Consider the following 16732-nt stretch of genomic DNA (forward strand, 5'->3'; position numbering starts at 1 on the left):
CTCCTGTCAACTTTCAGGGCTATTCAGAGGGGGACCTTGAGGCTGTTTGAGTGTGTTCCTAAAGCCCAGAGATGGCTTTGGAGATAAACATTTGATAATCTCACTGTGCTATATACCACATGTGACTCTGCACAAAAGCTAGGTTTATACCACCTCTCAGAGAATTCATTTGTATGGTTAAAAGCTCGGGAAACATCTGGCTTTTGGCTGTTTTATTTTCTTGTATCGTCATTTCCTTTTTGTCTCAGGCCCTCAAAAACTACCAGAGTCTAGCCCTTCTCTTGATCTCTGTGATGGTTTACCAGCCCCTCATTATGTTTACTGTGCTTCCCATCGGCAAAATGGTGCCCAGAATTGTTATTTGTGTAGCAATACCAGATCTTGTAGGGTTCTGAGTACTGAGGTTAACTGTTAATCGCCTAATTGCAACTGCAATGTCTTTTCATAATTTGCCTTGGAGTTAACTGTGTTTCTAAAAGTGGGTGAGCACGGAGGGGCTTCTGTGGCTCACAGTGGACCACCTCTAAATTCCAGTGTACAGCAGCCTCTAGAATGAAGGGCCTCAAAGCTACACTGCTGGCTGGGCTGTACTCAAGCTCAAGACCAAAGGTCCGGAGCTCAATGTGGGGTACGCATTAATAGCTTGGCTGATGAGAACTGCGCTGATGATCATCCTTGTTTTCTTTTAGTTTATTTAAATAGAGTCCATTTTCAAGGAACCAAAGCTATACAGAATCCTTTAGCTCGTCCACATGCTACATTTAAGGTTCCATGAAGGTGAACCATCTGTTTTACTCAGATCCAGTGAAATTGGACAAGAGTTGAAGTGTGAGTAATGAAAGGGGTGGGCAGTGTATAGCTGTACAGATTGTGTGTGTGTGTGTGTGTGTGTGTGTGTGTGTGTGTGTATGTCTGCGCAGAGGGTGCCTGGGGACAGGTCAAACCCAAGTTGTGCAGAGCCCCAAACCAAGATTCCCATCCTCCATCCCCCCAACACACATCTATTTTTATATGAATAAAATCCATCTGAAAACGATCTCCAAGGGAGACCAGGATGGAAAGGAGGGAAAGAATGGCCAGATGGAAAGACTAAAGGGTGTGCATGGAAGATAGAGCAGATCTATTGATGGCATTTTGTTAAGGGGTTATGGATTCCTTGCGGGTGTAAAACTGGAGAGCATTCCACCTCAGCTTTCTCTTCCTTGTATTCACAAATTTTGCTCCTGCCAAGAGGAGGATGAAAAGGATGAGTCCCACTACCCATCCTCTGCTGCCTCTTCCAGGAAGCATGAAGGTTCTGAAATAGAGGATTCTGTGGTGCACATGGATGCTCAGTTACGGCCCAAATCAGTAACAGCTCAGCTCCAGGGTCCTGATTTAGCACACCCTGGAGCCCAATTTGAGTTCAGAGAAGTGCGTTAAACAGAGAAAGATTCCATTTAACTGACATACTCCAGTTGGGCTGTGGTGGATCTTGGAAAGTGTCCAAAAGAGCCACAGTTTAGATAGTTAACTGCATAGGGACCCAATTACAGCTAGAAAAATATGTGGGTGTCAAACCTAGGAGACAAAAATTCATTTCCTAAATCTGCTAAGGAAGTTTGGGGTTTGCTGAACCATTCACCACTCACCAATTTTATTCCTCTGTTCAAGGGAATTTAAAAATGAAAGAAAAAATTCAATTAGTAATATAAAAAATAAGGGAGGGACAAGATCTGAAAGAGTTTCAACTTCCTAGTCTGACATTTACTTTGCAGATCGGAGTGCAATCGATACCAGCGACAGAGAAGAAAACCCCCGGCCAGGGGCTCATTTTCTTTGAGGAGAACCTTTTTTTATTTAGTTTCTCTGGTTTTCACGAATTTAAGAACTCTAGCTAAACAGGACAGTATCTTGAAGATGGGAAAAGACCCTTCTTCCAAGCTGCAAGAGCTGGATTCTCACCAACATTTGTGCAATTAAAAAAAAAGATCTTTTAAAAAAGTTTACTAATTTCCACGGGATGATCCTGTAAGCAACTACTCGTGAGTTTTTAACACACCAATGTTTACAGCAAATTGGCTGAAATGACTTTATGATAGAAAACTAAATGTACAACAAATCCCCTTTACATCTGTCATTCAATCAATATTCTAAGAAAACAAAATATTAACAAGTTATTCATAAAACATAATTAGTTTTTCCATGAGCATTGCTACTTCTGGCAACTGGTGCTCCAGAGAAACACATATCACCAATATTATGATTTAAAGCATCCTTCACTGTCTGTGGTGTCATTTGGATGTGAAAAATAGAAGTAGGAAATGTGATCATCTGAAATGTGAGCCTTCTTCAGATCAAACAAATGACAATTATCATCCAAAAACCATCTATCTGTAAACTGCTGAAGTCTTAGAGTGAGTGAAACATACAAATTTTAATCTGATGACTAAATGCAGTACTTTAAATACTAAAAAAGAAAAAGAGAGAGAAAAAAAGTAGTCCAAGTGTGTGTGTGTGGGGGGGCGGGCAGCACAGGCTGTGCTTTGCTCACCTCTGGATGTAGGCAATGAAAGTGACATTCACATCATCAGTGTTGTTTGCCCTCTTTTAATTTCTCAAATGCCCCAATTAAACATGTTCTCAACATGTTTCAGGAAAAACAGAATTGTTGATACTGTCAAACGGCAAAATGCTGAATATGTCTTGGTTCTTACATTGCCCCTGGACCGATTAGGAGCGTCATTAAAATTACACCTTCACGTTCTCCTGGAACATGGCATTAAACACCTCCTCTTGGTTTCCAGGGAGGAGTGAAGGATATCCTGTTATGTGAAAGGAAGACTGACTGCTACCGTGCTGGATGTTCATTTTTACCATTTTGCCATCTATGGTGTCTTAATTTATGTATATACTTATTAACAAGTATATACAACTCGTTGGCTATATAACATTTGTTTTTTTCTATTGGGTCTTCTGACTTACAGATGCTGTCATAGTTTCCTGAAGCCCTTGTCACAGATTACCACACACCCGGTGACTGAGAACAAGAGAAATGCATTCTGTCACAGTTCTAGAGGCCAGAAGTTCAAAATCCAGCAGATCCATGCTCCCAATGGCAGTTCTGAGAGAATACATTCCTTGACTCTTCCAGGTTCTGGTGGCTGCCTGGCTTTCCTGGGCTTGTGGCCCCAGTCACTCCAGTCTCTCTCTCTGTGGTCATGCTGCCTTCTCCTCTTCTGTGTGCCTCCCTTGTGTGTGTCTCTTGTAAAGATACCTGTTACTGGAATCAAGGCCACCTAAATCATCCAGGATGATCTCCTCTTTGCAAGATCCTTATGTTAATTATGTCTGCAAAGACCATTTTTCCACATAAGGTCACATTCACAGGGTCTGGGGATGAGGATGTGGACACCCTATTGGGGACCACCATTCAACCCACTAGAGATGCGAATTTTCAAATGGTGATGGTTTGTAGCCTCTAGGCAGATTTTTGAAATCTGTGATTTAAATAGAAGTTACACAGCTGAGTTTTGTTTTGTTTTGTTTTTAAATCTCAAAGATTGAAACTCTTTTGGCGGGACATCTTGTATCAGTAGGTTCCCTGATTAAATGCATTCACTCACTCTAATGCAACGGATTTTCTCACTGGTAAATCTAATAGTGAAGGTATTGATTCCGTTTTGGTATGCAGATGCCATTGGAAGGGCAGAAAAGCCCTGAAATCTCTTCTTCCCTCTCTTCTGACAAGACCCTCCAAATTCTTATGGATAATCCATGGTGCTGGCAAAGATCTCATCAACATGAATTTATTTCCTATATTCTCAAATATCTACAGAGTCCTATTTGGTAGATATTTGAGGACTCAAATAATCCCCTGCATTATTCTAGATTCTAGAGACAGAGGCAGAGTTGGCTTCATGGGCATATGACCTGTGCAGATGCATAGGGTCTCATGCTTAGAAAAGCCTTGCCTTTGGTTTCATGCTCTACTGTTGCTATCTTGAAATTATTGATAGATTTTTTAAAAAGAATGGTCCCTGTGTCATTTAAGAAACAAAATATATCTCTGTGTGTCTCTTGTGAATAAATAAATATAATCTTAAAAAAAAAAGAAAACCATTAAGAAACAAAATAGATGGACATAGGCAGGGAAGGAAAAATAAAATAAGATAAAAACAGAGAGGGAGGCAAACTACAAGAGCTCTTAACTATAGAGAACAAACGAAGGGTTGCTAGGGGAAGGTGAAAGGGGATGGGTTAAATATCATGGGCATTAAGGAGGGCACTTGTGATGAGCACTAGGTGTTATATGTAAGTGATGAATCACTACATTCTACTCATGAAGCCAATACTACACTATATGTTAACTAACTTGAATTTATTTATTTATTTTTTAATTTTATTTTTTTTTAATTTATTTTAACTAACTTGAATTTAAATAAAAACCTGCGGGAAAGATAAAACTGCTTTAAAAGGTTTTTTTTGTTTGTTTGTTTTTTTTTTTTTTTTTTTTTTTAAAGAATGGTCCTTGTGTTTTCATTTTGTATTGAGCCCCAAAATTATGTAGTTAATCCTGAATGGAACAGTGAGCAATATAGGGACTGTCCCTGCTTTCAAGGACTTGTCAGGATACCTGCTGGTAGACAGCCAGCACCAGTTCCACATATAAAAACATAACATTAAGCCCTCTGGATGTCAAATCTAAGATTAGCTGGTGGAGAGTGTGATTCTAATGTATCACGGACAGGTTTAGAGGTTCTCATCTCATCTTCTACCATAGCTTTCTACTTGTTCATGTCAAGCTTTGGTTCTAAATTTCTGAGCAGCATCTCCCAGGATACAATCAGAATTTGCTATTTAAAAAAGTTTTAAGGGCAGCCCAGGTAGCTCAGCGGTTTAACGCCGCCTTCAGCCCAGGGCCTGATCCTGGAGACCCAGGATTGAGTCCCATGTCTGGCTCCCTGCGCAGAGCCTGCTTCTCCCTCTGCCTGTGTCTCTGCCTCTCTCTCAGTCTCTCTCTCTTTCTTTCTTTCTCTGTCTCTCATGAATAAATAAATAAAATCTTTAAAAAAATAAAATTAAAAAGTTTTAAGGGTTAATGGCTGTCATCAGCTCTCTCTCTAAAATTGATTCCAGCATTTAGGGGCATAGGGAACCCAGAATCATTGCAACAAGAGGAATATTTTGATAGAAAAATATGCTTCCAATCCAGTCTTGGACATCTCTTTCAGAGAACAATAATTGTGTGATGTTTATTTTCTGGGAAAAGGCTTTTCATCTGTACCTCTTTCTAAAGAATTATTTTCTCAATGTTTTCATCATGGTGGCATGACAAATTATATGAATGAGATCTGGCTCCTTAAATCTGCCTGGCTTTCAATCAATCTAATTTAGAGCAAGCATACAAAATAATTTTTTTTTCAAATCCATATTACTTTTGAAAGGAATAAACTCAGAACTGAAGTGGTTGGTGGAAGTTTAATACAGTTCAATTAAGGATTTGTACCCCAAAGTACAAATTGTTGCCTTTAGTTCCATTTCTAGATTAGTCACACTAGATATATAGCCACTTTTAACAGCATTGTACTATTACCAGTGACTTTAATTACTGTTTGGTAACCTTATCTACTTACACCAATGTTAATTAAATCCATCTCGGGGCCAGGGGGAGGGAAAGCATGAGGGAGTTGTCCCAACATATGTTGATTGAAAAAAAGAATTCATAATCTTTACTGTGGCTAATTTTCTCAGACCCTTCTTTCCTGAGGACAGAAGGAGTTGATCACACCATTAATTCTAAAAAAAAAAAAAAAAAAAGAACTTATTTTCCCTGTCTGTGTTCGTGCCTCCTGTTGAAATCAGCTGACTGCCCAAGGGAGACCATCTCTTTATCCTTTCATGATATTGTCATTGCCTGGGTGTTCTAATGCATCTCCAAATTCCAATTTGTACTCAGAACCAATGGGGAAAGTTTGACAGAAATTCCATGAAACAGAGGAGCTCTCCTGATGCCAAGGATTTACGATACGGGCGGCCTCACCCATCGAATCAAGTGTGCCATTACCCTCACTCCCATGAACCTGTCTTTCAGCACGATCCACGACAGCAAGAAGACAAAAGCTTTGTTACAACAGAACAGAGCAGAGACATCCGTGGCTGTCAGCTTCTTTAAAGCCAGTAAATACAGGTAATTAGTCAAAGTCCATAGAATAGAAAAGGGAGCAGTTCTTTTAAGAAAGAGCTTCAACGTCAGACCATCTTCTCCAAAAATCCGACTGCATTCCCTAAGAAAGAAAAAGAGGTAATTGTCAGGTACTAATTGTGACACATGTTGGGTTGTCTAACTCTTGACAGCCACTTTTCTGGCAAGAACACAAACATTCAACATTCATTGTTCATCTGTGGAACTATTGAACCCAGGGCTCCCACCTATGGGCCACAGCAGGGGCAGAGTTCCATGGAAATGAGCCCACATCTCCCCAGGAGCAGAGTGAGGCCCTTTCCTACCTCTCAAGATGGCTGAGGCAGCCATGCTGCTGCTGCTAAACATTCTTAGATAAGCTGGGAGAAATAAGAAATGAGTAGTTTCTTGGATTACTAGCTATTAGAAGAGAGAGAAGATTCTTTCCCAATGGGCGAATACAATAGGCCTGTGACAGTGTGAACAGGTAGAGACAACTTGCAGCCTCCCGTACCATGGAAAGCCTCCCAGTTTGGGAATTCTATTTTTCTTAAGGGACAAGGCCTCTTTTTAATGTATCTGTCCAGGTGACTAGCTGGTTTTTCCTCTAGCATTTTTAAGACAGAGAAAATGAAGAAAGCTGCTGTGATGACCACAAAATGGTAAAATAGATAAAAATCAAACTCAACTTGTGTTTATATACACACATTTGGCTGTCTTGGAGGAATTATCTGAATTTATTGTGTAAAAATAATCAGTTCAGTTAAATGTTTGATGTGTTTGATTTCTGACTAAATTGATTATTTAGCCCAAGGGACCATTTTAATCAAAATATTCAAATTAGCAATGCAGACAGGCAGTAATGATATGATAGAATCATTAGTGTTTATTTGACTATGGATTGAAAGCAGGCTCGCTGTTGGGATAACTCAGCTTTATTTTTTCCACGCAGTTGTTTATCCAAACATTTACTGGGTAACTATCATGTGCCAGGCAGTGTATTTTCAAGAGTAGTATAAATATCTTGTTCAAAGCAACAAGTTGGGATGCCTGGGTGGCTCAGTGGTTGAGCGTCTGCCTTCAGATCAGGGCGTGATCCTGGAGACCCAGGATCAAGTCCCACATCGGGCTCCCTGCAGGGAGCCTGCTTTTCCCTCTGCCTGTGTCCCTGCCTTTCTCTGTGTGTCTCTCATGAATAAATAAATAAAATCTTAAAAAAAAAAAAAAGCAACACGTTACTAATGTTTGCATGCTTATAATGAAATCTATGTGGTTCTTGTAGATACTAACACTGGTTTCTCTTCCAGCTTTTTCTGAAGAGAAACAATTGTGCTTCCAAGTATTACAAACCAAAGTGATCTCTGGCCAATGTCTGCCCCACACGTATGAAGCAGCTTACCCCACAGGAGGGCCACATAGAGGGAGGGAGTGAGTGACAAAGTGGTGAGGCTCTAAGCACAGGAGTATGGCCTTCAATGTCAAGTCTCAGGGTAAACACTGTTTCCAGGCAGCTGAGAATGCTGGGAATTGTAGGCCAGTGAATCCAGGGAGATTAAAAATGCACATTGAGATGGGATGAGCACTGGATGTTATACTATATGTTGGCAAGTTTAATTTAAATAAAATATTTTTTAAAATACTGCACACACAGAAACCTGTGTCATAGTTTTACTTTTTGGGTGGGAGACAACTTAAAATGAGAGGCTTTTTGTAAAATAAAAATGTGATTTCTCAAAGGTAAATTTTAACTTGAAAGACAAAACTTCAAGGAAGGGGTGAAATAACTCAAAAACAAAGTCTTCTGTAAAGTAAACAGGAATCAACACTCCCTGTGTGAGCACATGCTCACACACCCGGGAATTGGATGGCATATCTCAAGGCCTGCAGCCATGGAGATACACTGAATCAGAGCCACATACAGACCAAGCAGCAGTTTGCACAGGACATCTTGGCACGAGTTTCATATTCTGCTCATTCTCACAAAGGGATCTGCTCTGTGAGAAAGTCTGCCAAGGAGAGCTGGAGCTGAGAGTCCTGGGCTCATCCTGACATCTACCAGCACTAAATGGTGCTTTGAAATACACATTTATGAAGAACCACAACAAACCCATTTCTGATGAAAGGATTTCTTTTCATAGCCCTGGCCCTGGCCCACCTTCCTTCCCAGAGGCCACCATCACACTGAGTTGAGTGCTCTCAAGCAAAGACTTTGAATGCAGGAGAGCCCACATTCTGACCCCACAGGGAGGCACAGCAACAGGGACAGCCCCCTCCCCCAGGGGGGCAGAGACTGTTCTTTTCACCTGGCTTATCCTGTCCCCCTGGTGTGGGCTTCCTTATCGTTTCCCTCTTTTCCCTTCTCTTACTGCCAACCTTCTCTCCATTTGTCACTGCTATAATCAGTCGGACTTAAAAACGCTCTCCACTCAAATGCCAGGTCACCTGTATAGGACCTTATGCTATTTTAGCATTAAGCACTAAGAAATGTGAAAATTCAAAAAAAGAAAGGATTTCTATAGAAAAGCAGGTAACAGTGGGTCTCTCTTTGGGATGATGAGTTCAGAATTTCTAGGCAAGAGGCACTGACAGGTGGCAAAGCTTGGCCTAAAGCTTAGAAGCTGGGGGACGCTAATAATTTAATTGTGCTCAACATTAGGATGTTTGGCTGGCTCAGTCATTTAAGTGTCTGACTCTTGATTTTGGCCCAGGTTATCATCTCAGGAGTGTGAGATTGAGACTCACATCAGGCTTCACACTCAGCCAGGAGTCTTCTTGAGATTCTCTCACTCTCCCGTTTTTTTCTCTCTCTCTCTCTCTGACCCTCCCCCTACTCATGAGCTCTCTCTTTCTCTCTCTAAAATAAAATAAATAAATCCTTAATTATGCTCAACATTGTTGCAGTACCTACTCACTACTGAACCCCATCCATATGTCAGATGACATCTTAAGCACATTTCATAGGTACCTGACATAGATGAATATATCTTTGGCTCTAGTTTCATGCTTTCTAGAGATTCTTTTCCTTGTAAAAAGTGTGGCTTATAAATTTTTTTTTATTAAATTTCAAATTCATGTGATGCAATTAAATTCTCTTGATTGTAAAACTATTTGCAAATGAACAATCCCTACAATATAAATTTGATACATTATTGAAAATTCTTTCGATGTTAGTGGTAAGAAAACAACGGAAAATGCTTTCATACCATTCAAGAGAAAAGAAGACAATAGTCAGAGGGTCTGGTGCTATGGGACAGATTCTATTTCCAGTCTTATACACTAACTCTATTTTCCCCTTGTTCTACCATGAGAGCTTCCGGAAGTACCTTTTTGGCAGATGGTGTAAATGGGTCTACAAGGAAAAAAAGATCAAGCGTCTTAGAATTTTCTGGCAATGTTTACCTCTCCTATGGAGGAGGCCTCTGGAGAATATTCCCCACAAAGACAATGTTTTCTACTTGACAGTAAAAGCTCTTTGATTCGGTTTCAGAAATGGTCTTCACCCAACCTGCACTAACAGGTGGAGGTGTCTTGTCAAATCAACAGGTTTCACTAAATTCAGAGTTAGTCAGACATGAGAGATGTGGTAAAGATGAAGTTGATTCCCAAAACAACATTACTGTAAGCAGCAGCTTCTTGTTGTAGATGTGTTAACTTAAATAAAACCTAGTTGCTTGCTTTGAGGTGTTCTGAGGTACTACATCCCACACTAAACTCTTGTTTTTATCAGCATGTGTGTCTAAACCACAGGAGCATTGGAGTAGAACATACATGCTATGGATAAACTATTTTCAAACAGCAAAATTTTAGTCGATACCCATGTCCCCTGTAATAGCTTATTAAACCTTGTTATTAAAAAAGACATGCACCAATGTCATGTCTTTTTTTTTTTTTTTTTTTGTATTTTGAATCAAATACAAAGTATCTTTAGTGGGGCTCCTGGGTGGCTCAGTCAGTTAAGACTTTGGCTCAGGGTCCTGGAATTGAGCCCCGTATCAGTCTCCCTGCTCAGTGGGGCATCTGCCTCTCCTTCTGCCCCTCCTCCCCACTAATGCCTCTTACTCTGAAATAAATAAATAAAATCTAAAAAATACCCCAAACCAAACCCAAAATATCTTTAGCAATCACAGACCTTTTTCATGAAACCAGATTATTTTATGCACTTAGGTACTGCAACATCCAAAATATTAAGCATATGTTTTTGTAACAATTAATCTTATTAATACATGTTTTTTTCTGGGCTTGAGACACCAAGGTATTCTTTTAAAACATGACTTTCAGAGATAATTCTGGATTTAGATCCGGATCCTGTTAATAAGCCTTACAGCTTATTCCTTTCCTCCAAACCAGAACACATTTATTATTTTTATATAGGTTTTGTTTAATTTTAATTGAATAATCATGGACACAATAGAAAATCAGCTCACAGTGTGACTTTTTCTCAAGCACTTCCAAGCTGGTGATAGAAAATGGAAGTTGAAAATACACCTTTTACAGTTTGTTAAGTTTTTAAGAATAGGCTGATAATGCATTTCTTTTCATGTTCATAGCTGGTGAAACAACAGCGAAGGCCCCATGTGCTCCGAGCCGGCAAAGAACGGCATCTTCTAAACCTCAGGGCTAGGGTGCCTGTGTGCCTCAGTCAGTTGAGCATCTGACTATTGGTTTCAGCTCAGGTTATAGTCTCAGGTCGTGAGATTGAGCCACCAGTCAGGGTCCCCATGTCAGGCTCCCACTCAGTGGGGAGTCTACTTGAATTCTCTCTCCCTTAGTCCCTCCCCCCACTCTCTGTCTCTCTCTCAAATAAATAATCTTTAAACCATCAGGGCCAAACTTCCCTTTTCATGAAACCAGATCATTTTACCCATTTGGGCACCACAACATCCAAAATGTTGAGCATATGTTTTTGGAACAATTAATCTTATTAATACATGTTTTTTTCTGGGCTTGAGACACCGGGGTGTTCTTTTAAAACATGAATTTCAGAGATAATTCTGGGTTTAGATCTGGATGCTGTTATTTAGACCTGTGTGATCTTGGACAAGTCATTCAACCTTTCTAAACTTGTTTCCTCTTTTGTTAAAATGGGGATAGTGACACCACCTTAAAGGTACATGTTACCACCAATGGTGATTAATCAAGATAAGATCTACGAAAGCAACATCACAGAGCCTGGCATGTGGTAGATGTACAATAATTTTTTTTAGGAGGAGGACCGATTCTGTTTCCTAGTGCTCATGTATTCATTACCAAGCTTAGATCCTGGTTCTCCTCACTCCCAAAGTCAACTCAGTTCATATTCTACAGAGATGAAATTACGCATATTTTCATGAAATTATTTTAAAACATCTTGTATTAGCCATTTAACATGAAACAAACCTACCTGAATTTTTTCATTGGAGATTGCTTTTCTTGAGCAGTGGCCAGATGACCAGAATAATAGACTGGGAAAAACATAATGTTCCAGTTTGTTGAAAACCAAGTCATGAAAAATGGACAGTAGAAGTTCTTGTAAGTAATTTTTACAATCTGTGTGGTTCCAACCCAAGACGATGACACTGACAAGATGATCAAGAGTCCCCAGACAGCCTTCAGAACCATGGACGTGCAGGACCGGCAGCGAGCCTTGATTCTGTTTTCTTGGCTGCTGTTCTCAGGATGAGTCTGTGTTCCATCATCCCCTGAAAACAGGAAAGGAATACAAATGTGTGGAAATCAGGTTATAGGACAGCAACCAAAGAGGCAGACAGAAGAATCACCTGTGTTTTTCTTTTTTACCATCATTTAAAGAGATTAATAACTCTGGCTCATTTTCTCTTCTGAATCTTTGCTCTGTGGGGGTATGGTATGTATCTTGACCCTCATCCATTGTCAACACCATGACAATGCTCATGAACTTGGTGGATGCTATGCTGTCCTTCCACGTACCCAACCACTTCCTTATAAAAGCATAACATATTTCTGCCCCCAAAGACTGTGGCCTTTGTCACTTGACCTGCTTGGTCTAATCAAACATGAAGAGATAGATGTGAGGTAGGCTACCTCCTGGGAGAAGCTTTAAGAGGCATCAGAAGGTCTCACTAAACTCTCTTGCTCTTCTCTGTTCCTAGAATGGAAAATGCCAAATAGCAGCTGCCCTTTCAGCCTCTGTGGGAGAGAGAGCAGAACCCAGCCAAAGTAGCCCTGTATCTGCCAACATGAAAAGTAAGTGAAAAATAAGTATTTGTTTTCATACTCCACTAAGGTGTTTTTTTTTCCCCCTAAACTGCAGCAAAGCTGACTATTAAATTGAAAAGCAATGTGTCCCAAGAACAGGGCAAATCTTGACGACACAAAGTCATTTCCCATCTCAGAACAAATTACAATTTAATGTATTTCGGGGAGCACAATGAGTTCTGCTTTGTAGTTTCACATTTACTAAGAAAATTTAGTAGCATGTATTTTACATTAAAATAGTCAAAACTCTGTGAAAGTTACAATCATAAAGTCCTTCTCTCCTGATAGAGAAAACAAGTTCAACACAAAAAAAATGTATGCACCGGTCAGAAGGTTAAAAGGAAGCAGAGATCACCCTGAGTCCCCAAGCTGAGATCCCAGGTGTTAGAATCCTGAGGGAGGGGAGGCTGAATTGTCTGCAAGTTCTCTTGTCTTGAGGAACCTCCTCTGAATACAAGGTTTGTCCTAGTGGTTAAGAAAGTGATGTAGTCCACAGGTTTTAAGTGATAGTGGATGGGTTTCTCACTTTATCTCTCCAAAACCTACTGTCTCTCTCCTGCTGAATGTGGTCCTATTGCTTAGTGAGTCAGGCATGATTGCCCCACTGAGGTAAAAACTTTCACCCAACTAAGGCTCTCTGATAAAATCATTTCGGAAGGGGTATAGCAAGCCTTGAAGGTGAATTTTGAATTGGAGGATATAAAACAAGTAATGACAAACAGAGCAATTACTGTATGACTTCCGAGTCTTTTAACAATACTGGATTCTAAAAAAAAAAAAAAAAAAAAAAAAAAAAAAAGGGATCCCTGGGTGGCGCAGCGGTTTGGCGCCTGCCTTTGGCCCAGGGCGCGATCCTGGAGACCCGGGATCGAATCCCACATCGGGCTCCCGGTGCATGGAGCCTGCTTCTCCCTCTGCCTGTGTCTCTGCCTCATTCTCTCTCTCTCTCTCTGTGACTATCACAAATAAATAAAAATTTAAAAAAAAAAAAACAATACTGGATTCTTAGGGCCTTGGCCTCTAGAAGATGAAAATTGGTATTCTTTTTTTTATGTATTCAACAAAATCCTATAAAGAGGACCAGGAGCTAGTTAGCTAGTTGGGTCTAAGGGTTCAAAGATGAAAGACCTGAGCTCATGGCCAGTGGCAAGCTAGAAAACACATCTAATGTGTGATATAGGGCCAACTATGGCATATTAAAGGCCATATGGGGGCAAAGGAGAATCACTGGTTAAGGGATGGGGTGGTAAATGATCAAGAGAAACTTCCATGATGCAGTGACATTGACATGAGTCTGGAAGTGTGAGCCAGCTAGCTCCCTTTACTGTGTATAGATAATACCTGCCCTTAATAACAGTTATGCAAATCCTCTCTATAACCATGTGGCTTGTGAAGAGAGTAGAGGGAAAAATATAAAATGAGTGAGAGGGTAGAACAAGAGACTCTTGTCTTAGGAGGCTGGGAAGCAGACATTAACCTACCGGGTGAAGTAGGTATTATCACTTCCATTCTACAGATGAAAAAATTGAAATTTGCATTAAAAGTTGTCCAAGGTTGAACCCAAGTTAGTATGACTCTAGTGTCCACATCTTTTATTCTGAATACTCATTCTGTGCAGGTTTCAGGCTTGAGCTCTTCATTCAAGTGCTGGAAGTTTCAGAAATAGTTTGGAGAAAAAATTCTGTTTCCTGACAGGAATGGTAGTTTTGTATAAGGCTTAAGAAGAGCGATGCTGGGCAGCCCTGGTAGCTCAGCGGTTTAACGCTGCCTTCAGCCCAGGGTGTGATCCTGGAGACCCAGGATTGAGTCCCATGTCCGGCTCTCTGCATGGAGCCTGTTTCTCCCTCTGCCTGTGTCTCTGCTTCTCTCTCTCTGTGTCTCTCATGAATAAATAAATAAAATCTTAAAAAAAAAAAAAAAGAAGAAGAGTGATGCCTATGAGAAAGATTTGCTCTACGACACTTCAGATTACATTACTCTCAGGGACCATCTCATAAAGGAGGAATGATTCTATAAAGAATCTTAGTATCATATTAATTTGATATCTGCCTTCATTGTCACCTTCTTTGAAGACTGCTTGGTACCACCATCGTACTATATACAGTACTCTTGATGACACCGGTAGTCCCCTAGATCCCTCCATAACATTGACCCATTCTTCTGCTAACTAGATTTAGTTGTTGCCAATTCTTTAATTTTACCATTTATCAATAACATAGATTGGGTCTCCAGAGCTCTTTTATTTTTCTGGTCACTTTAAATTCTCTATAGTCTGGCTTGGATTTATAGTTTTGTATATATCATTAAAACTGATATACTGGGGGTGGGGGGCACCTGGTTGAGCATCTGCCTTTGGCTCAGGTCGATCCAAGAGTCCTGGGATTAAGTCCTGCATCAGGCTCTCCCTGCAGGGAGCCTGCTTCTCCCTGTGCCTATGTCTCTGCCTCTCTGTGTATTTTTCATGAATAAATAAATAAAATCTTTTTAAAAAAACCCTGATATACCAGGAAGTCCACCCATTACTATGAAACTTGATTAGAGCCATTAATGGTAGAGGCCACTGGAATCAACATGAGTGTAACCATTGTATGGCTCTGAGCTCATGTTTGATTCCAGTCTTAACGTCTTTATCCCTCAAACAGTGATAACATTTGTCTCATGGTATTCATTTTGAAGCCAAGTACATAACATTCATGAAAGCATGGTGAACTTCTCTTAAGGTTATTCTCCTTTTCTCTTTTTTCTTCAGTGCCCTGGAATATCCCCCAAATGCCTTCTGAATCATTACAGAAAGAGTAAATTATGTCCCATGTGATCTTTAATGGTATAGCCTTCAGAGTTTATAGTTTGCATATGATAGATATAGCAAGTCTTTATTAACCAGTATATTTAATTAACTGGAACATTTGATTCCGCAGATAACTGGGATAATAGGAATATTACTGCAACTTATAAAAGCCAATTAAAACTTTCTGAAGATTTAAGATGTAATTTTTTTCATTTTTAAAAAAGAACCTTGGCCTCGGGATTAACAGTTGCTGAGATACTATTTTAAGATGTTGTCACTTTTTGAAAAAGATTTTTTCCTTTTTTTAAGATTTTATTTATTTATTTGAGGGAGAGCATATGCATGCGTGAATGGGAAAGCATGAGCAGGGGTGAGGGGCAAAGGGAGAAGGAAAAGCAGACTCCTTGCTAAACAGGAAGCCCTAATACAATTCAAGGCTCAATCCCAGGATGCTGGGATCATGAACTGAGCTGCTGACTAAGCCACTCAGGCACCCTGAAAAATGTTTTTTTCTTTTTAAAAAAATCTTTTCTCACATTAGTAGAGTCCTAGAAGATGCTTTCCTGTTTTCTGTATACCTTTTCTTACTGCCTCTCATCCATAACTAAGTGCCCTGAATTCCATTCTCTTCTCTCTCTTTTTTTTTTTTTTTTTTTTTTTTAAGATCTTATTTAGTTATTCATGAGAGACACAGACGGAGAGAGAGGCAGAGACACAGGCAGAGGGAGAAGCAGGCTCCATGCTGGGAGCCCGACGTGGGACTCGATCCTGGGTCTCCTGGATCATGCCCTGGGCTGAAGGCGGCGCTAAACCACTGAGCCACCTGGGCTGCCCTTCTGTTTGTTTTTTAAGCCAGTTTTCTCAAAGCTCCATTTTATTTTCAACTGACCATTTATTTTGGATGGAGTGTTTTGCTGTTTTATTATTGTTCTTAAGGATGTAAGAGATTTTAGTATGTTACCGATCAAGCTGAAGGAATGAGTGGAAGGAGAGACTGAAAAGGCAGGTGGCAAAGATGGAGAGGAGGTGATCACAGAAAAAGCAAAAAGAGCTGACATTGGAAAGGTAGGACCATGCATGTTAAAGTTGGCCCCCAAATCTGGTATTTGGCAAACAGAAGAACAGAGACATTGAGGCTCAGAGGAAAGCATCTGTTTCACTCTCTTCAGAAATGGAAGTGTGGCCGTGTGACAAGAGGAAGTGAGTATGACCTGGGAACTAAGGCACATTCTCTGAGGAAGGCAGGAAGAGGTCCACCGCCAGGGAGGACAGTGTGGGCAGCAGCCTAGGGGACTCAGCTTCATTTGAAAATGATAAATTTGGGGATCCCTGGGTGGCGCAGCGGTTTGGAGCCTGCCTTTGGCCCAGGGCACGATCCTGGAGACCCGGGATCGAATCCCACGTCGAGCTCCCGGTGCATGGAGCCTGCTTCTCCCTCTGCCTGTGTCTCTGCCTCTCTCTCTCTCTCTCTCTCTCTCTCTCTCTCTCTGTGACTATCATAAATAAATAAAAGAATTAAAAAAAAAAAGAAAATGATAAATTTGCTGGGAAATCCCTGGATCAAGTTA

The 16732-nt window shown here is 40.4% G+C and overlaps 1 protein-coding gene across 1 annotated transcript in view; it reads right to left on the reverse strand.

The window, feature by feature from the left end:
- Positions 1 to 16732, reverse strand: part of SLC35F4 (solute carrier family 35 member F4) — a 225998-nt gene that overhangs the window by 12122 nt on the left and 197144 nt on the right. The window contains exons 3-4 of the mRNA XM_038544811.1: positions 11544 to 11841; positions 6047 to 6266 (exon numbers count right to left, since the gene is read on the reverse strand). Coding sequence (XP_038400739.1) covers positions 6047 to 6266; positions 11544 to 11841 — 518 coding nt within the window. The remainder of the gene's footprint in view (positions 1 to 6046; positions 6267 to 11543; positions 11842 to 16732) is intronic.

Source organism: Canis lupus, chromosome 8 (assembly GCF_011100685.1).
Source record: "Canis lupus familiaris isolate Mischka breed German Shepherd chromosome 8, alternate assembly UU_Cfam_GSD_1.0, whole genome shotgun sequence".
Classification (NCBI taxonomy): domain Eukaryota; kingdom Metazoa; phylum Chordata; class Mammalia; order Carnivora; family Canidae; genus Canis; species Canis lupus.